The 22,559-nt window shown below is 35.1% G+C and overlaps 1 protein-coding gene and 2 pseudogenes across 7 annotated transcripts in view; 1 reads left to right on the forward strand and 2 right to left on the reverse strand.

Annotated features, from left to right (window-relative positions):
- Positions 1-22,559, reverse strand: part of STAU2 (staufen double-stranded RNA binding protein 2) — a 308,899-nt gene that overhangs the window by 254,483 nt on the left and 31,857 nt on the right. For 5 of the 7 annotated variants that reach the window (XM_047074039.1, XM_047074037.1, XM_047074043.1 and 2 more), the window contains exons 1-2: positions 19,436-19,564; positions 3,104-3,263 (exon numbers count right to left, since the gene is read on the reverse strand). In XM_047074039.1, the coding sequence (XP_046929995.1) occupies positions 3,104-3,263; positions 19,436-19,549 (274 nt within the window). In that variant the 5' untranslated portion in view covers positions 19,550-19,564. Of the gene's footprint in view, positions 1-3,103; positions 3,264-19,435; positions 19,565-22,559 lie in introns of those variants that run through there. The other 2 variants (XM_047074042.1, XM_047074041.1) reach the window with 1 other exon arrangement.
- LOC124507958 (uncharacterized) lies at positions 1,842-2,057 on the reverse strand (annotated as a pseudogene).
- Positions 5,460-5,572, forward strand: LOC124507976 (uncharacterized; annotated as a pseudogene).

The following is a 22,559-nucleotide window of genomic DNA, read 5'->3' on the forward strand; positions in this document are numbered from 1 at the left end:
TATTATGTTGCCCAGATTGGAGTGAAGTGGCTATTCACAAGCACAATCCCACTACTTTGACGTGTTCTGTTTCCAACCTGGGCTGGTTCACCCCACCGTAGGCAACCTGGTAGTCCCCTACTCCCAGGAGGCCACTATATCAATGCCACTGCACTATATCAGTGCAGACACTTGATTGGCATAGCACACTACAGCCCAGAACTTCTGGACTCAACCGGTCCTCCTGGCTCAGACTCCCAAGTAGCTGGGACTACAGGCACATAACACCTATATGCCTTATGTATGCTTTGGGGGTTTGGGGGTTTGGGTTTTTTTTTTTTTAATCATCCTGACCATTTTGTTGTTGAAATTAAAAAATAAAAGATACTTAAATACAATGGAGAACATATGGGGCAAAAGCGAATCATAAAATTTAATGCTGAACTAAGTAGTGAGCTGAACAAAACGTTTTGGGCCCCCAAAAACACTTAAAATGGGTATGTTCACAGTTCACAGCAACTGGCTTATAGGTAGGAGAGTGGTCAAAGTTTTTCCAGCTGAATGTCCAGGGAAATTCTCTCTTCAAGGACATCCTTTAATTGTTGTTCTAATTAACTATTCTTTCTGACCAAAACTGTGATAGTTTCCTTACTGTGTCTAACTGATGCCTCAATAGCTTTCTCATCTTTTCAATAGGTCTAGGAATAAAAGACTGATGTAAGAACAGTAGCTAGCTGAGATACCTGTCTTCTGTGTATGCTCATCAACTTCTTGTCTTAATTCATCTTCCGATTTGATTTATGCATGAATACATGCATAACTCATGGCCCAACAGTTCCAATATTAGGTCCATCGCAACAAAAATGTATACATACAAGAATGTTGACAACAGTTTTATTTCTAAGAGCCCAAAACTGGAAACAATCCAAATGTCCATCAATAGTACAATGAAAAGTAGATTACACTCATGCAATAGAATACTATATAGCAATGAAACACTATAGTGTTAAATACAACATGGATGAGTCTCACAGATGTAACATTGAGAAACACAAGCTATCACAAAAAAGTATGATGTATGATTCCAACAAGCAGGCACAACAAGTTTAAGACAGATAAGCAGAACAGTGGCTTCCTCTGGAGTTGTTTAACCACTAGAAGGGGGAATGAGGGAGGCTTCTAGGGCACAGGTACTGGTAAAGTGTTCACAGTGCAAAAAACCATCAAGGTTCTACAACTGTAATTTGTGCACTTGCTGGTATGCAATATTATGCTCTATTTTAAAACTTTACCTTCAAAAATCTACTCTATCAGCTCACTGAAACACTCAACAGCAGAAACTCATCTCCACTGATCTTTCGGGCTCTCCTGTTTCCTTCTGACTCCTTGCTGGTTCACCTCCCCGTCTAATCCTCTATAGTGGACCTGACGCAGAGATGGGCACAGGCTGCTCTTGCTTCACACTATAAGCCCTGAAGAGCTTGTTCTCTAACATGGCTTCGACCACTGGGTCGGCAATACTTGTCCTTCTGTTCCACTCTCACTGCCACTCCCAGTACTACTGCAGAGCAGAGGGTGTATAGTACTTCACGCACAGGAGTTTCTTTTCTTCTTTCTTCACCCATAATCTATGGTTTCCTAACTGATCTTGCTTTTAGCATTTTCCACCTTCAATCCACATACTAAGCTGAACTTCCTAAAATGCCATTTTAAACACATCATCCAGTAGCTTGTAAACATTAACCTCCTAAACCATAGATAAAATTTAATCTCCTAAACCTGGCATTCAAGTTCATCACAGTTCAACCCTAATTTATCTCCAGTCTTATCTCTTCCTAGTCACCTACCTGATCTAATTAAAAAACAATTTTTTTAAGCCAAATTTTTTTGGTTAAACCAAAAATTTTTTTAACCAAACCCATAGTCCAGAGTCCTATTTCCAATGCCTCTCCTCAGAGTACTCCCTCCACCTAGAATAGTCTTTCCTCACCTCTATACCTGTCTACTCTCCATTCAATTAGCAATAATCACGCCTCGGATAAACCTCATTGGCTACGACACTGCCACTGCACCAAGCTGTCTATGCTCCATTCAAACACCTTATCTTCCTTCAACTACTCTCATCCAAGTTTGTCATTACTTACAATACTGACGGCTGTTATTATTCACTTGGTACTTGATCTTTACCACTGATGTATATGCTTTATGTACAGAGCTGTAAAATCTTCACAGAAAAGAAAAATGTTTTCTATCTCTTAAATATATAAAAGCAAATGCATAATACATAGAGGCAGTGGTGTGGCACTAATGATCAATCGGTAATCTGAAGAGATTTTTTAAAAATTATAAACGGAGACAATCTTCTTACTGACTTCAATACAGGTGTGTTTCTTTACTGTAGTAACATTTTGGTTTATTTAAGCTTACTTAATAAATACTAAAATCAGCTGAGCAGAAGCAAAAGGACTAGTAATAGGAAATTCATGGAGCTTTAAAAAGAGCAGTTCTTGAAAGGAGAGTCTGTGTCTACCTAGCACATGACACATGAGAAAGAAATAAATATCAGGCAATTATGAGCATAAGCACAGGAACTCCAGTTAAATACATTACAGAGTCATTTTTGGCAGGAAAAAGTCTTTTTTTTTTTTTTTACTCCATCATAAAAATACTTAAAGTGAGATATATTACATAGATATAATACAATATAGACATATTGTATAGATACAATATCTACTGTATAGATAGTAATGTACAGAATTATTGAGTCACTATACTATACACCTGAAACTAATATAACACCATATGTTAACTAACTGGAATTAAAATTAAAAACTTAAAAAAAAAAAAAAACAACTCAGTCATACTTTATGGTCTTTGTATCCAAAGGTCTTTTTGTCAACATTTAAAATGTAAATAATGCATCTTTGGAGTATCCACGAAGCAAATTTTTAATATAATTACAATGACGTTCCTCATTCTCTCACCTTTAATTATTATTCAGTTTTTTTCAGGTGAGCTATTAATACCTGTCAGCTATACAAGCAGCCTGCTGTAAAGAAAAGTAGAGAGAATAACACATACAGAACACAACAACACAACAGAAGGAAACAAGTCAGGGCCATACCTGGGTTATTATTAACATTACTTTTGGGTGGTTTCTGAACTGGTTTGGGAAGTGTAGATTCAGTCAAAGCTTTATTAGCAACAGCCTGTTGAGCCTTCTTTATACTGCTCCCTTCGGATTCCCATGTCTGCTCACCAAGACTCAGTTGCACTGAGAACATCTTCGAAAAACATAAAGAGACAAAGAAAACATTAAATTTTTTCAGAAAATAAAATATGCTGTCTGAGAGAAAAACTGATACACCACAGAATCAAAATTTTAGAGCTAGAGGTGACCTTACAGATTATTTGCAACAAAAATCTTATTCTACCAGTGAAATAATTTTAAGAGATTGTACCAGATTCTGTTCTATACTATTTGAAGGCTTAGTGGCAGCTCTAAGTGTGCATTTTGGGTAGAATAAATCAAGAAGAAATCATTTCCCTAAATAGATTCATATTGTTAATCATTCAAACAGTCCTCAAAAAAACAGCAGAATAAAGAATAAGAGAAACTGTGGGGCGCCTGGGTGGCGCAGTCGGTTAAGTGTCCGACTTCAGCCAGGTCACGATCTCGCGGTCCGTGAGTTCGAGCCCCGCGTCAGGCTCTGGGCTGATGGCTCAGAGCCTGGAGCCTGTTTCCAATTCTGTGTCTCCCTCTCTCTCTGCCCCTCCCCCGTTCATGCTCTGTCTCTCTCTGTCCCAAAAATAAATAAACGTTGAAAAAAAAATTAAAAAAAAAAAAAAAGAATAAGAGAAACTGTAAGAAAATCTACAAGGCCCTGTCTCTGTAACACTTACAAAATCTAATACTTAATACAATCTAGTCAAAAACCAGGCAACCCTACTGAATATTGTGTCACCAGGAAACTCTCAATCTTCCACAACCAACATTTAACCAGTCACCAAATTCTGTTAATTTTAATGTCATAAGTAGTTCTCAAATGTCTTTCTAAAAAAACAAAAACAAAAACAAAAAAAAAAAAACAAAAACAAACAAAAAAAAAAACAAAAAAACCTCAAATCCAAGTATATCACCCCAACTTCAGGCTAAAAATCTTTAATTTTTCCCATTCTAGCATGGCACAAAAGTTCTATCTGTCCATCTTCATTTCATACCTACTCTTTCCCTTGCCATCCAAACATTCCATTCACACCATTATTTCCATACAAACCCAAAACTTATTCACCTTTAAAATGGAGGATTAAGTTATAAAATACACACATAATCTGCTGTTTTACTCCACAGATAGCTTACTAATTTGTAGGAATACAAAGTAGTAAAAAATATATGTGTATTGCAATTACTAAGAAATAAATGTGTATTTGTAGAAAGGAGGTCAGGTAGAAAGTACCCTAACCAACTGATTAAAGTTAGCATCATCCATAATCACACAAATGGTATCATGTACCTCCTGATACGACCCAATGAGAACTATTTGGTATTCCTGGCCAAAAATGTTTAGCCTGAATCTAATCATAGGGGGAAAATCAGACAAACCTAGATAACGGCATATATTCTACATGACAATTGGCCTCAACTCTTCAAAAATGTCAATGTCATGAAAGGAAAAAAACACAACAAAAGAATATGCCATAATCTGGATTTGTCTGGTTTTTCACCCTATGATTGGTCTGTATGATTTAAACTCTCCTGCCTCCTGATCTTGTAGATGTCACTATTTTCCTAGGCCCACAGGCAAGACACCTTTGAGTAGTCTTACTTATCTCCTCCATTTCTCTCATCATTCTTTCCTGCAAACAACTATCAAACTACTGATTCAACTTCAAAAATATTTTTCAGATTTGGCCTCCTCTCTTTATACTCTTTGCCAATGTCTTAGCAAAGAATATCAACCTCTCTCTCCTAAACTACTATGAGACCATCCTAACATCATTCTCTTAACATAAGACTTTCCCATTCACACTATCCTCCTTACCACCATCAACATGAACACTCTATAAAATACAAATGTATCCAAGTCAATCCTCTGCTTTTCAGAAACTTCTCTACAGAATCCCACCAGATTATTATACATCTAAAACTAATACAATGTTATATGTCAACTATATCTCAATAAAACTGGAAAAAATAAAAAGAACCCCAATAATTTCCAGTAGGAATCATGGGACGCACTGTTTATGAGTTTAAGTGGTAGCTTTACCATTTACTATATACAAAGTTAAGAAAATGACTTATTCTTTCTGTTTCCTTACTTCTTTAGTAAAATGGCACTAAAAAGAACACATAGGATTGTTGTGAAAATTTTTAAAAAATGACGTAAATGCCCCCATTAGAAAGGTAGAGACTGTCAAAAGCAAAATCCAACCACATGCTACCTACAAATACTGCATTTCAACTATGAAGACACAGTTTAGTCCTCGCTTCAGCAGCACATATACTAAAATTGGAACAATACAGAGAAGATTAAAGATTAGCATGGCCCCTGCAAGGATGACATAGTTTAAAAGCAATGGGATAGAAAAAAATGTGCCATGCTAACATATCAAAGAAAAGTCAGAATGGCCATATAAATATCAAAGTAGATTTCAGAGTAAAGATTAATACCAAGGATAACAAAGTTTATTCATGATAAATGGGCCAATTAATCAAGAAGACATAACAATTTTAAACATTTAGTCAACTAATAACACAGCTTTAAAATATATGAAGCAAAAACTAATAGAACTGCAAAGAGAAGTTGAAAATACACAATTTACATCAGAAATTCAATGCCTTCTCCTCTTAATAAGTGATATAACAATTAACAAGTACATTTGTCCTCTATTTCTCACAAAACATTCACCAAGAAATAAAATATTCTGGACCATAAAACAAGTCTCAATAAATTCAAAGGATTCAAGTGATGCTAAGTATGTTCTCAGACCACAATGGAATTAAGTTATAAACTAATAACAGAAAAACCTCTGGAAAATTTCCAAACATTTGGAAACTAAATAATACATTTCTAAATAAAGGGTAAAAGATTAAATCAAAAGGGAAATTAAAAGGTATTTTAAACTGAACAAAAATGAAAACACCATATCTTGGAAAGTAACACTAAAACAGTACTAAGAGGAAATTTCTAGCACCAAATACCTATTCTAGAAAAGACATAAGGTCTCAAATAAGTTAGCTTTAGCTTTAATCTTAAGAAACTAGAAAAAGAAGAGCAAATCAAATCTGAAGTTAACAGGAAAAAAAAGTAATAAAGATAAAAGCAAACATTAACGAAATATAAAATAAACTCTATAAAACCAAGAGCTAGTTCACTGCAGAGGTCAACAAAATTGGTAAACCTATAAACAGACTAATCTTGAAAAAAAAAAAAAAAGACATAAATTACCAGTATCAGGAAATGAGAGAAGTGATATCACCCCAGATTCTTAAAATAATAAAAAGATAAAAAGGGAGTATTTTTAACAATTTTATGCCAATAAACTTAACAACTTAAATTCTGTGAAAGACACAATTATTAAGCTCATTCAAGAAGAAATAAGTAACCTGAATAGCACTATATATGTTAAAGAAACTGAATCTGCAGTTTAAAATCTTTCCACAAAAAACAACAACAACAACAAAAACCTCCAGGTCCAGATAGTTTTAATGATAAATTATACTAAGTATTTAAGAAAGAAATAATAACAATTCCCACAAACTCTTCCCAAAAATTGAAGGAGGAACACTCCTCAACTTATTCTATGAAGCCAGGATAACTTGAATACTAAAGTCAGAGTAAGATACTATTAAGGAAAACAGGGGGCGCCTGGGTGGCTCAGTCGGTTAAGCGTCCGACTTCGGCTCAGGTCATGATCTCACGGTCCGTGAGTTTGAGCCCCGCGTCGGGCTCTCTGCTGACAGCTCAGAGCCTGGAGCCTGCTTCCTGCTTCCGATTCTGTGTCTCCCTCTCTCTCTGACCCTCCCCCATTCATGCTCTGTCTCTCTCTGTCTCAAAAATAAACATTGAAAAAAAAAAAAGAAAGAAAAGAAAAACAGTATAAACCAAAACTACAGGCCAATATCTCTCATAAAGATAAATGTAAAAATCCTTCAGAAAATATTAACAAGGAATGCAGACAGGTGCAGCTACTCTGGAAACAGGTTCTTCAAAAGGTTAAAAGTAGAACTACCCTATGATCCAGCAATTGCACTACTAGGTAATAACCCAAAGAATTAAAAAAATACTAATTCAAAGAGATACATGTACCCTAACGTTTACAGCAGCATTATACATACAATAGCTAAATTATGGAAACAACTCAAGTTTCCATCGACTGATGAATGGATAAAGAAGATGTGGCATGAAGGGAAGACCCAAAAGGCGAGCTACAGATCTCTCAACAGAAACTTGGCAAGCCAGAAGGGAGTGGCATGATATATTCAACATGCTGAATGGGAGAAATCTGCAGCCAAGAATACTCTACCCAGCAAGGCTATCATTCAGAATAGGAAAGATGAAGATTTCCCAGACAAACAAAAACTAGAAGAGTTTATGACCACTAAACCAGCCCTGCAAGAAATGTTAAAGGGAATTCTCTAAGTGGAAAGGAAAAACCAAAAGTGACAAAGACAAGAAAGGAACAGAGAAAATCTCCAGAAACAAAGACAAAACAAGTAATAAAATGGTACTAAATACATATCTATCAATAATTCTTCTGAGGTAAATGGACTAAATGTTCCAATCATAAGACACAGGGAGTCAGAATGAATAAGAAAACAAGACCCATTTATATGCTATACACAAGAGACTCATTTTAGACCTAAATACACCTGTGGACTGAAAGTGAGGGGATGGAGAAACATTTATCATGCAAATGGACTTGACTATATCATAATAAAGGGGATTGCCCAACAAGAAGATTTAGTAATTTTAAATATTTATATATCCAACATGGAACCACCTAAATATATAAAACAATAACAAACATGAAGAAACTCATTGTTAATAAAACAATAATAGTAGAGGACATTAACACCCAACTTACATCAACAGATAAATCACATAAGCAGAAAATCAACAAGGAAATGTGACATTGAATAATACCCTGGACCAGATGGACTTCACAGATATATTCAGAACATCCCATCCTAAAGCAGTAGGATGCACATTATTTTCTTTTCTTGTTTTTCTTCAAGTAAGCTCCCTGCCCATCATGGGGCCCAACAGTGGGCTTCAACTCAAGACCCTGAAAACAAGACCTGAGCTGAGATAAAGAGCGGACACTTAACCGACTGAACCACACAGGAGCCCCCAAATACACATTCTTTTCACGTGCACATAGGATATTCTCCAGAATAGATCACATAATTGATCACAAATCAGGCCTCAACAAGTACAAAAAGAATGAGATCATACCATGCATATTTTCTGACCAAAATACTATGAGGTCAAACACAAGAAAAACCGGCAAGAGTACAAAGTGATTCTTCTAAATAATGAATGGGTCAACCAGGAAATCAAAAAAGAAATTAAAAATACATGGAAACAAATGAAAATGAAAACACAATGTCCCAAAACCTTTGGGATGGAGCAAAAGTAGTCACAAGAGGGAAGTATATAGCAATACAGTCCTACTTCACGAAGCAAGAAAAATCTAACATAAATAACCTAAGCTTACACCTAAAGGAGCTAGAAAAAGAAAAACAAATGAAGCTTAAAGCCAGCAGAAGAAGGGAAATAACAAAGTTTAGAGCAAAAATTAAATGATATAGAAACTAACAGATCAATGAAACCAGGAGCTGTTTCTTTGAAAAATTAATAGAATTGATAAATCTCTAGCCTGACTTATCAAAAAGAAAAGAGAAAGAACACAAATATATAAAATCACAAATGTGAGAAGAAAAAGCACAACCAATGTCACAGAAATACAGTTATAAGAGAATACTATAGAAACTATATGCCAACAAGTTGGACAACCTGGAAAAAAAGGATATATTCCTACAAACATATAAGCTACCAGAACAGAAACAGGAAGAAATAGAAAACTTGAACAGACTGATGCCCAGCAAAGAAACTGAATCAGTAATCAAAAATCTCCCAACAAACAAAAGTCCAGGGCCAAATGGCTTCACAGGGGAATTCTACCAAACATTTAAAGAACAGTTAATACCTATTCTCAAACTATTCCAAAGAAAAAGAAATGAAAGGAAAACTTCCAAATTCATTCTCTGAGGCCAGCATTACCCTGACACCAAAACCAGACAAAGACTCCACGAAAAAAGAACTACAGGCCAATATCCCTGATGAACACTGATGCAAAATTCTCAATAAAATACTAGCAAATTGTGTTTTGTCCAACAGTACCTTAAAAGAATCCTTCACCATGATCAAGTGAGATTTATTCCCATTTGCAAGTGTGGTTCAATATCCATAAACCAACCAATGTGATACACCATATTAATTAAAGGATAAGAACCGGGGCGCTTGGGTGGCTCAGTCAGTTAAGCGTCAGACTTCAGCTCAAGTCATGATCTCACAGTTTGTGAGTCTGAGCCCCTCATTGGACTCTGTGCTGACCGCTCAGAGTCTGGAGCTTGGTTTGGATTCTGTGCCTCCCTGTCTGCCCCTCCCCCATTCTCACTCTGTCTCTGTCTCTCTCTAAAAATAAATAAACATAATAACAAACAAACAAATAAATAAATAAGAACCATATGATCCTCTCAAGAGATGCAGAAAAAACATTTTATAAAGTACAATATCCATTCATGATAAAAAAAAAAAAACCTCAACAAAGTAAGGTTAGAGAGAACATACCAAGAACATACCTCAACATAATAAAGACCACAGTTAATATCATACTTAATGGGGTAAAACTGAGCTTTTCCTCTACTTTCAGGAACAAGTCAGAGATGTCCATTCTCACCATTGTTATTTAACATAGTAGTAGAAGTCCTAGCCTCAGCAATCAGACAACACAAAGAAATAAAATGTATCCAAATCAGCAAAGAAGTCAAACTTTGAGTATTTCCAGATGACATGATACTCTACATAAAAAATCCAAAAGACCCCCCCACCCCAGAAATTGCTAGAACTGATACACAAATTCAGTAAAATTGCAGAATACAAAATCAACATACAGAAATCTGTTGCATCTCTATACACCAAAATGAAGCAGCGGAAGGAGAAATCAAGGAATCAATCCCATTTACAATCGCACCAAAAAACAAAAACTTAACCAAAGAGGTAAAAGATCTGGACTCTGAAAACTATAAAACAATGATGAAAGAAACTGAAGATTACACAAAGAGATGGAAAAACATTCCATGCTCATGCACTAGAAGAGTAAATACTGTTAAAATACCTGCACTACCCCAAGCAATCTACACATTTAATGTAATCCTTATCCAAATAACCACAGCATTTTTCACAGACTTACAACAAATAATCCTAAAATTTGTATGGAACCACAAAAGTCCCCAAATAGCCAAAGCCACCTTGGGGGAAAAAAAAAAACAAAACAAAGCTGGAGGCATCACAATTCCAGACTTAATGCTACATTACAAAGCTGCAGTGATCAAGACAGTACGGTACTGGCACAAATATAGACACAAAGATCAACAGAACAGAATAGAAAACCCAGAAATGAACCCACAATGGTATGGCCAATCTTCAACAAAGCAGGAAATAATATCCAATGGAAAAAAGTCTCTTCAACAAACGGTGCTGGTGAAACTGGACAGTAACATGCAAAAGAATCAAAAGGATCATGTTCTTATAACATACAAAAAAATAAATAAATTCAAAATGCATGAAAGACCTACATATGAGACAGGAAACAATTAAAATCTGAGAGAAGAATACAGGCAATAACCTCTTTGATATTGGCTGTAGCAAGTTCTCACTAGATAGGTCTCCTGAAGCAAGGGAAACAAGAGCAAAAATCAACTATTGGGACTTCACCAAAATTAAAAGCTTCTGCACAGCAAAGGAAACAAAACAAAACTAAAAGGCAACCTATGGAATGGAAGAAAATATTTGCAAATGACCTGATAAAGAGCTAATATCCAAAATCTATAAATAACTTATAAAACTCAACACCCAAAAACAAATAATCCAGTTTAAAAATGGGCAAAAGATGGGCACCTGGGTGGCTCAGTCAGTTTAGCGTCTGACTTTGGCTCAGGTCATGAACTCGCCATTTGTGAGTTCAAGTCCTGTGTCTGGCTCTATGCTGACAGCTCAGAGCCTGGAGCCTGCTTCGGATTCTGTGTCTCCCTCTCTTTCTGTCCTTCCCCTGCTCGTGCTCGCTCTCTCTGTCTCTCTCTGTCTCTGCCTCTGTCTCTCTCAAAAGTAAATAAACATTAAAAAAAATTTTTTTTTAATGGGCAAAAGACATAGACATTTTTCCAAAGAAGACATACAGATATGAAGTGAAATATCACTTCACACCAGTTAGAACAGCTAAGATTAACAACATAGAAAACAACAGGTATTGGATGTGGAGAGGATGTGGAGAAAGGGGAATCCTCTCACACTGTTGGTGGGAATGCAAACTAGTGCAGCCACTCTGGAAAACAGTATGGAGGCCCCTCAATTAAAAAAAGAACTACCCTACAATCTAGCAATTGAACTATTAGGTATTTACCCAAATGACATAAAAATACTGATTCGCAGGGGCATATGCACCCCAATGTTTGCAGCAGCATTATCAACAATAGCCAAATTATCGAAAGAGCCTACGTCCATCAACTGATGAATGGATAAAGAAGATGTGGTATATATATAATGGAGTATCAGTCATCAAACAGAATGAAATCTTGTCATTTGCAACGATGTCGATGGCGCTAGGGTGTATTATGCTAAGTGAAATAAATCAGTCAGAAAAAGACAAATACCATATGATTTCACTCATATGTGGAATTTAAGAAACAAAACAGAGGAACATAGGGGAAAGAAAAAGCGAGGCAAATCATAAAAGGCAGTCTTAACTATACAGAATAAACTGAGGGTTGCTGGAGGGGAGATGGACAGGAGGATGGGCTAAATGGGTGATAGATATTTAGAAAGACACTTGTTGATGGGGCCCCTGGGTGGGTCAGTCGGTTGAGCGTCCAACTTCAGCTTAGGTAATGATCTCGATATTCGTGGGTTCAAGACCCACATCAGGTTCTGTGCTGACAGCTCAGAGCCTGGAGCCTACTTCAGATTCTGTGTCTCCCTCTCTATCTGCCCATCCTCCCCTCCCCGCTCATGCTCTGTCTCCCTCTCTCTCTAAATAAGTATTTTTTTTAATTTTATAATAAAATAAATAGATACATAAAGAGAAAGACACTTGTTAAGGTGCCTGAGTGGCTCAGTCATTTGAGTGTCCTACTTTGACTCAGGTCATTATCTCATGGTTCATGAGTTTGAGCCCCACATCGGGCTTGCTGCTGTCTGCGCAGAGTCTGCTTCAGATCCTCTGTCCCCTCTCTCTGCCCCTCCCCCATTCATTCTCTCTCTCCTCTGTCTCTCTCCCTCTCTCAAAAATAAACATTAAAATTTTTTTAATATTTTCATAAAAAAATCTTTAAAATGTTTTTAATTCTAATTAAAAAAGAAAAAAAAGAAGGACACTTAGGATAAGCACTGGATGTTATATGTAAGTGATGAACCACTAAATTCTACTCCTGAAACTAATATTACACTATATGTTAACTAACTAGAATTTAAATTAAAACTTGAAACAGAAAAAAACAAACAAACAAACAAACAGAACTACCCTACAATCTAGCAATTGCACCATTAGGTGCAATCTCTACCCAAAGGATATAAAATACTTATTCAAAAGGATACATGTACCCAATGTTCATAGCAGCATTATCAACAACAGCCAAACTACGGAAAGAGCTGAAATGTCCACTGACTGGTGAATAAAGAAGGTGACAGATAGATAAAGATATTGATACAGATACAGATATATAGATGTAGATATAGATATAGACATAGATTTAGATTTAGATGATATAGATATAGATGTAGATATAGATGTAGATACACACACATATACATACATACATACAACAGAGTCTTAGCCATAAAAAGGAATGAAATCTTGCCACTTGCAAAGACCCGGATGGAGCTACAGAGTATTATGCTAAGCAAAATAAGTCAGAGAAAGACAAATATCATATGATTTCACTCATGTGGAATTTAAGAAACAAAACAAATGAATAAGGGGGGGAAGAAAAGAAAGAGTGAGGTAAACCAAGAAACAGACTCTTAACTATAGAGAACTGATGGTTACCAAAAGGGAGGTGGGTAGGGGGATGGGTAAAATAGGTGATGGGGAGTAAGGAGTGCACTTGTTGTGATGAGTAGGTGTTGTATGGAAGTGTAGAATCACTATACTGTATACCTGAAACTAATATTATACTGTATTTTAACTAACTGGAATTTAAATAAAAACTTAAAAATATACATATATATTAACAAATGGAATCCATCAATATAGAAATGAGATTATAACTAAGTATTTTAATACATATCCCAGGAATTCAAGAGTAAATTCTACATCTGAGAATCAATGTAATTCACAACACTGAGATTAAAAACAGAAAAACCATATATTACCATCTCAATCAATGCAGAAGAACCAACATGACAAAAATCAACATCTATTCATGTTAAAAACTCTCAGTAAATATTAAGTAGAAAGGAATTCTTCAATCTGATACAAAGCATCTACAAAAAAAAAAAAAAAAAGGTACACCTAACATCATAATTAATGGGGGGAAACTGAAATATTGCCCATAAGATCAAGAAGTTAGAGATACCTGCTCTAACCACTTCTATTCAACATTGCACTGTAAATTCTAACCAGTCCAATCAGGCAAGAGAAATAAATAAAAGACATTAAGATTGGAAAGTAGGATTTCAAGTTGTCTTTATTCAAAATGACATGTGGAACCACCAATAAAATCTTTTAAAAAAATTTTTTTTAAGGCTACTAGAACTGATAAATGAGGTTAGCAAGATTTCAGAGTATAGTACATCAATCATACACAAAAACTGGTGTCTTTTTATATGGTAGCAAAATCAGTAAGAACAATTAGAAATTGAAAGTTTAAAAGATGTGGTTTATATATACAATGGAATACTACTTGGCAATAATAAAGAATGAAATCTTGCCATTTGCAACAATGTGGATGGAACTGGAGGGTATCATGCTGAATGAAATAAGTCAGTCAGAGAAGGACAATAAGTTTTCACTCATATGTGGAATTTGAGAAACTTTACAGAAGACCATGGGGGAAGGGAAGGGGAAAAAAACAGTTTCAAACAGACAGGGAGGCAAACCTTAAAAGACTCTTAAATACAGAGAAACAAACTGAGGGTTGGTGGGGGGAGGTGGGGGAGGGAGGAAACGGGTGATGAGCATTGAGGAGGGAACTTGTTGGGACGAGCACTGGATGTTGTATGTAAGCGATGAATTATGGGAATCTACTCCTGAAACCAAGAGCACACTATATACACTGTATGTTAGCTAACTTGACAATAAATTATATTTTTAAAAAATCAAATCAAATCAATCAAATGTCAACATCAAAAGAAAAAAAGAAATTGAAATTTTAGGGGCACCTGGGTGGCTCAGTCAGTTAAGCATCTGACTTCGTCTTAGGTCATGATCTCACGGTTCATGAGTTCAAGCCCTGCATTGGGCTCTGTACTGACAGCTCAGAGCCTGGAGCCTGCTTTGGATTCTGTGTCTCCCTCTCTCTCTCTGCCCCACCCCTGCTTGCGCTCTGTCTCTGTCTGTCTCTCAAAAATGAATATTAAAAAAAAATTTTAAAGAAATTGAAATTTTTAAAATAGCATCAAAAATATGAAATATTTAAGCATAAACCTAAAGACATAAAATACCTGTCTACTGAGAACTACAAATATTGTTGAAAGAAATTAAATAATGTCTAGATAAATGAGAGATACTTTGTTCACAGGTTGGAAGACTCAATTTTTCTACCATGTTAATTTGCCCCAAACTGAGCTACAGATTCACAGCAGTTCTATTCACAATCCCAGCAGGGTGTTTCATAGAACAGACAAGCTGACTTTAAATTCATATAAAAATGCAAAGAAACAATTCTGAAAAAGAAGAACCAAATTAGAGGGATAATACTACCAGATTTCAAGAATTAGAAAACCACAGCAAACAAAACACAGCATTTGCATAAAGATGAGAAAACAAATCAACAGAATAGAACAGACTCCAGAAATAAACATATATACGGACAGCTGATTTTTGACAAAAGTGCAAAAGTGATGCAGTGAAGAAAGGGTAATCTCGTCAACAACTGGATGTGCATCTACAAAGAAATAAATAAGCCTTCTTCCATATCTCACATGGCATACAAAAATCAACACAAAACGGCAATTAGATCTAAATGTAAGACCTAAATGTCAAACCTAAAGTGATAAAATATCTAGGAAAAAATGTTGTGAAAATCTTATGATCTTTGATGAGGCAAAGATTTCTTGGACATGAGGCCAAAAGCACAATCTATACAGAGAACAAATGAAGAAATTGGGATTCATCAAAATTAACAACTACTGCTCTTCAAAAGATAACTGTTAAAAAAAGAAAAGATAAACCACAGAGTAGGAGGAAATATTTGCCAAACATATATCTAATAAAGGACTTGTATCCACAATATCCAAAAAGAAACATCATCAGAGAAGACACCAGAGTAGGAAGCTCCAATAAAGGCAAAGTGCCTGTCACACAGCAAACACTCAATAGATATTTTACCAATGATTTTTTTAATCATATATACTACTAACAAGCAATGACATAATTATCTGAGTACTCCCATCATCAACATAGTTGCCAAGAATTTACAAATCATCCTTCCATTACACCACACTAGAACAGATATCATAATTTCTAAAATTACAGATAAGACAACTGAAACTCTAAATTACTTTCTCAAGGCTACATCAGCTGGATAATGTAGGGCAAAAATCAAGCCTGACAAATCTAGCTAAGGTTAAAAAAAAAAAAAAAAGGACTATCTGGCTTCAAGACCACTGGATGATACGGTCTCCCTCAATAATAAAGCTACTCCAAAGTAAACCTCCTTGAAGTGTCGCTCCTGGAGCTTTCTCAACACTTAACTCATGCATACCAACAACTTCTCAAAATAGGGAAATAAAGGAAAAGAAGAAAATACCATTCTGTGTTCTTTCTGGCTCTTTTCTTTATACTCACATTATAATAGCCTTCTTTAGAGATATGAAAAATCTAAACAACAATCCATAAAAAAAATGAAGAACTGTATTTAGTTACCTAGGATATACAGCAATATCACAGTAACTCACACTAACATAAGGTATACTAAATTACTTCTGAATTAAACTTGAAAGTGAGCAGAGAAACAAAAGAGGGCAAGGAAAACATTGTAATTTTTTATTTAATAGTCATAGGTTAAAAGTTGCCATAAGCTGCTTAGATTCTATAAGACTCAGTGTGGGAAAGAGGAAAGCATGTAAACATAAGACAGATCACTATTTCCCATCAAGAAGTATGTATGAAAAGATAATTCCACACTACCTTGAAGACATTTATGTTTCTCAACTCTGGATGCACATGTGAGTCATCTTGAGTGCTTAAAAAAAAAAAAACTTGATGTCTGGGCCTCATCCAAGACCAATCAAATTAGAATTTCTGAGGTTAAGACTCAGGCATAAGTATATTTTAAAGCTTCCTTGTGATTTCAATGAACAACCAAGGTTGAGAACCACTACTGTAGGTGTGTGTGTATGTAACATAAAAACATATATGCATGCATACACAAATATGTATATTGTCATATAACTGGTTAATGTCCCAAGAAAACAAATGAGCTAGAGCTATGTTTAAATTTTTGATGCCAGAGATAATCATTTAGTTCATTAGAATACATTACATGTCTCAAAACTACTGGTAGACATACATCAATGAAAGTGACTTTGCTTTCCACAAAAGGGATCCAGACCCAGCAAATTAATTCTAACACTAATAATGAAAATTAGACTCATAAATGTTATATTTCCCTTAGGAATCTGCTAATTATTTTAGTACTTTCTCTTTTAAAAAAAAATGAGCTACAGCTAAATAGGGTGGTCTATGACCAAAGCACCCTGAGCAACAACACAGGTTGGCAAAAGAATCCCCAAATCTTCTTAGAACCCAAGAGAGTCCTGGGACTGTCCAGAAACCAGAAGGTGGACCACAACAAACCTGGTCCTTTAGAGAGGGAAATTGATGACACTGAAGAAAGGGAGGGGAGGGAAGGAGAGGGAAAGCTAGAGGAATAGCCTTGAATAGGTGAGAGGAATTGGGATCTAGCACAGAAATAGAGGGGCTGGCCGCCCTACAGGTAGTCCATCCACAGTGCAGAAGGAAAGGCAGAGTTTGGATTTAGGCCGGGATTTTGCCAAGCAAGTGCTAACCAAGGGGAGCAAAACTGCTGAGGGTCTATACAAGGTATATGGAATTTAAGCTGGTTAAGAACTAAGTGAGGACTGAGGGAAGTGAGAAAGAGTAAAAGAGTGGTAGAAATCAATGGATTTGTGGTGTGGAAGAACTACTGAAGTCAAATAGAGGGAATGAACTAGAAAGTTAGGAGGTGTAAGAGAGAGATGAATGCTTGAGATTAAAATTTTGGAGGGCCTTGCAATTATTGGTAATGATAATGTCAGTAATATGATCACAGGAAGGAGTGGCTGAAGGAGAATGGAAGCAAGATAATAAGAAAAGCCCAAGAAACTGAAATGTCAGCATGTTGGAACAATAATCTTTGTAGACAGTGAAATCAACAAAAATTAATACATGATGAGTCAGAGTAAAAGTGAGGCATGAGAAACATGATGGAACCACCCAGAGGTGAGCAAAATGACAACCATGTGAGGACGCGGAGGTTAGTCTATTCACATGAAATTCAAAGCTGAAGAGCTATCTCAAGGAAGAATTCCTGGAATTAGAAATTAGGAGCTACGAAGACAGACACCAGAGGAACCATAAAATACAAAAGAATAAAATATTTATTAACACTAAAGAAGCTCAGTCTAGTACAAGACTAATGATCAACATACATCATTACATACAGCACAACGTCTACACCTGCGTAAGGCAGGTCCTCCTGAAAGCCCAGGGCAGGGATCAGAGAAGTTTCACAGAAGTTTAGAAGATGTGGTATGTGACCTAAGTGTTTAAAAATGAATAAGAACAAAAGGCCCTCAAGGAAGGGAGGCGCTACAAGATAGGCAAAGGAAAGAGATATGAAAAAAACATGAAACATTCTAAGAAATGCAAACAGTTCAATGTGATTAAGGGCAGAAAGAGTATGAAATGAATATGAATTAATGCGTCTAAAAGAGAGTCAGGATAAATGACTTAACAGGCATACCAAGGCCACAACTTTTTTCTCTACACAAATGATATGAATCATAAATCATATCATATTCATAAATCATTAATTTACGAATAAATTAAACTGTTGACAAGAAATCTTCATAAAAGCTTCTAATAGGGAACTGAATTAATGGATTTGAGTTTCATCTTCTATTCCTTACTTTGAAGGAGGTGCTAGAAAACAAATAATAAATAGCCAGCTGCTTTATACTGATGAACCAACTTTTAGAGAATCAATTACTTCAACATACAAAAATTTATGAAAATTATCGTAACCTTCAAATCCATGATTAAAAATGTATCAAAGAAATCTGTGTACAACTGAGATTTTTTAAAACATATGAATAGAGTTCAAACATAAATGCATTGATTATAAACTTCTTTGTAACATGTATACATATAAACATATATGCATGAAGTTAAATATATAAATATAAGCTGCTTTTCCACTTAAGAGAACAATATTATACATGAATGTATAAACAATAATAACTGGTATATACAACTTTTATAAATGATATAACTTAGAATTCCATATCACATTGGGAAAGATGTCTCACTAGGTAACTGTTGCTAGATTTCCTGTCTCCATTTTTACTTTAGCAGTTACAATTTCATGGAAAGAATACTGCACTTGGGAGCCAAAGAACACATATTCAAGTGCTGGCACTGGCACTTAAGAACTACTAGTAAGCAAGTCAATTAACTTTTGTCTGCCTAATTTACAAAACAGAAATCAAAAATTCACACTTCATGATTCATTAAGATTTTTGTGAAGTACTGTATCTAAAAGAGGTTTGTAAACCATAATGAGCTATAAAATTGTTTAGTTACAGACTTCTAAACATTGGTAAAATAGGACTAAGAGCCTTCAGGTAACCTGCTGCCCCTCCCCCGCAAAATGAAGCACAATTAAAACCTGAGATGACAAATCTGATAGACTTTGATAAGCATGTTTCACCACCTCTCTTCATAACCTTACCTTCGAATGAGCAGGCCCTCTTTCTTTCAGAAGTTTATACTGGGGTTGGACTCTATTGAAACGGGCTAACTCATTTACCAGACACATTGGAGTTTTCTCTTTGGGGTTTGCCATTTTATCTTGGAGAGAAGCTGTAAATAAAAAGGCTGTAAAGTTTTTGTGAAGAATGACTTTACAAAATGGATGAAAAGCTAGTTTTGACTTTTTTCGATTGAAGTTAGATTGTAAATTTGGATTAAATTATTTTCATGAATTTTATATAAAAAAATCAAATCATCTACAGTCTTCCATTACATGCAACAGAAATATGTATCACATTTTAAACAGTAAATTAAGGTAACTTTCTCCCTAAGTACCTAAGTTGCCCTCTCTATATTTTTTGATAACAACATGCTTAAAGATTCTTAAATTATATTATAATAATTTTTAATTTATAACTTCCCTTTCCTCTCAAAAAAATTTTATAATAAACACAATTCTCCCAATTCTTATTACCATAAAACTAAATTCTTTCTACCTTCTTAAATCATTTTTTCCAGTTTATTTCTTCGGAAATCTCTACACCCAACATGGGGTTCAAACTCATGACCCCAAGATCAAGAGCTGCATCTCTACCAACAGCCAGCCAGGTGCCCCAACCTTTTTTATCTTTTGGTCTGATTTTTTTCCTTCTAATTTTGAGGCAGCATATTAACTGTAAGAGCTCTAGACTTGGGAATCAAGTCTAAGTACTAGCTCTTCCAACTATTATTTTTTAGCAACTTCCTTTTCTTTTTATTTTCTGACGAAATTTTAAAAGAAGCAAAAAGGATAATTTAACCAATGTCCATGTCCCTACCACCTAGAACTGAAATCAGTTTCCATGACTGTTTTAATTTTATTAAAAGAAAAGTATTATATTCCAGTTAAGCTCCCTTTATCCTTTCCAGAAACCACTACTATATGAATTTAGAATATATCCCTCTGGGAGGCGCCTGGGTGTCTCTGTCAGTTAAGCATCCGACTTCGGCTCAGGTCATGATCTCGCAGTTTTTGAGTTCCAGCTGAGCATCGGGCTCTGTGCTGACAGCTCAGAGCCTGGAGCCTGCTTCAGATTCTGTCTCCATCTCTCTCTCAAAATTAAGTAAACATTAGAAAAAAAATTTAGAATATATCCCTCTGGGATATTTTAAAATACGTTTATATATGCATGCATGTATGTCCACGAAAAAATATATAGTCTTGATATACATGTATACATATACACGTGGTTTTGTAGTCACATTAGTAGTAATATTAACATAATTTAACATAATAGTAATAACATAATATTAACATAATTTTCATAACTTACTTTCTTCAATCTTCAATTATGTTTTTGATATTATAACTTATATAAATCCATTGCATTACTTTTAACTGCTGTATAATTTCCATCACAGGGAGCCTAGGCGGCTCAGTCAATTAAGCCTCCAATTTTGGCTCAGATTATGATCTCCTGATTCGTGGGTTCAAGCCCCACATCAGGCTCTGTGCTGACAGCTCAGAGCCTGGAACCTGCTTCGGATTCTGTGTCTCCCTCTCTCTGCCCCTCCCCACTCACATTCTGTTTCTCAAAAATATATAAATGTTAAAAATAAAAAAATACTTAAAAAATAATAATAATAATTTCTATCACAATATCATATCGGTTTTTTAATCCCTTCCCCTACTAATAGACATTTAGGTTGCTTCAATTCTTTACTCTTACGAGTAAAAACATGTTGCCAAATGGCACGCAGAGTGAGTATACCACGTTACCTTCCCCTAGCAGTATGAGAATTACCACTTCCCCTCAAACTTGAATGGTCAGGCATTTTAATTTTTGATAATCTGATATTTGACATTTTTTGTTATCTCCATTATTATTTTAATTTACATTCCCATTTTCCTAGTGAAGATAATCATCTTTTCATATTATTGATCATTTGGGTCTCCTTTTTTGGGAATTGCTTCCATCTTTTTTTTTTAATTGATTATTTTATATATTATTATTTACCAATCTTTGCTTTCTATGTCTTATTTAAGAAATCCTTCCCTAACCTGTAAGGTCTTAATGATTCTTACTTAATTAAACTAAGCCTTCTATGCTTCACCTGTAAAATAAGGGTAATAAATCTATCCTACTTAACCCCCAGATTATCTTGACATTAAGATTTTTAAATGTATAGTAATCTAAATACTACAGCTTCAAATTATTTTCCTAATACTATATTAAATTACTTTATCCTATATTATTCCTTCATCTCATTTATAGACACATTAACTGCTTTTTAGTTTTCTTTCATCCCCTACAAATCAGTACTAAGCAACACTTTAAAATCTAAGCATAAAACACGCAAGTGGATTACTTTCTGCCCAATAAAACTGTAGCCACCATGTGTGGAGCATACATTAAATGAATGGAAATAGCTGGTTTTAGGAACTTTATCTATAAACTTTCTGTGGCAAGTTTAATGGACAAAACAGTGTTCTCTTAACTTTTTAATACTCTTTATAGGACCAATAATTTAGTACAATAATTTGATCACAATCATTACAGTTAAGAAATTATTTGATTAAAAAACTACATGAATACCTAGTAAGGCACAAGTAAAAGAGAACCTAAGCAACCACCTGTAGGACCAATACAGCTGGCAGCTGATTCTACAATTAAACCACACCCTATGTGGCCTGCAAAACAAAAAAGCAAAAAACAAAAACAAAATAAAAAACAGTAATTATTACTTTTTGGAACAGCACAAAAAAGACAAGAGTAAGTCAAGAGAGGTTTGAGGAAATCTGCATCTTACTTATCCCACCGTGAATTTTATAAAGTGTACCAGACAGTCAGTCACTATATAAAATACAAAGTGACCTGGACCACAACTAATTTCAGTCCTTACATACCATGGCATTAAATAACTCAAATACAATAGATAACACAGATAACTGAATATCAAAAAGCAAAAGAAAAATGACAATTTGTTAAAAATGAGAAATACTAAAGTCTGATAAAAATCAGCCAATTTTCCATAACAGTTTAATAGCATTTATACTACTATACAATTTTCATAACTCAACAATGCTACACATTCACCTTCTACAATGCAAAAATTATTAGCAG

The sequence above is a fragment of the Lynx rufus genome, unplaced genomic scaffold (genome assembly GCF_022079265.1).
Source record: "Lynx rufus isolate CCGP_SWC_20201006 ecotype Redwood Valley unplaced genomic scaffold, mLynRuf1.p SCAF_12, whole genome shotgun sequence".
Classification (NCBI taxonomy): domain Eukaryota; kingdom Metazoa; phylum Chordata; class Mammalia; order Carnivora; family Felidae; genus Lynx; species Lynx rufus.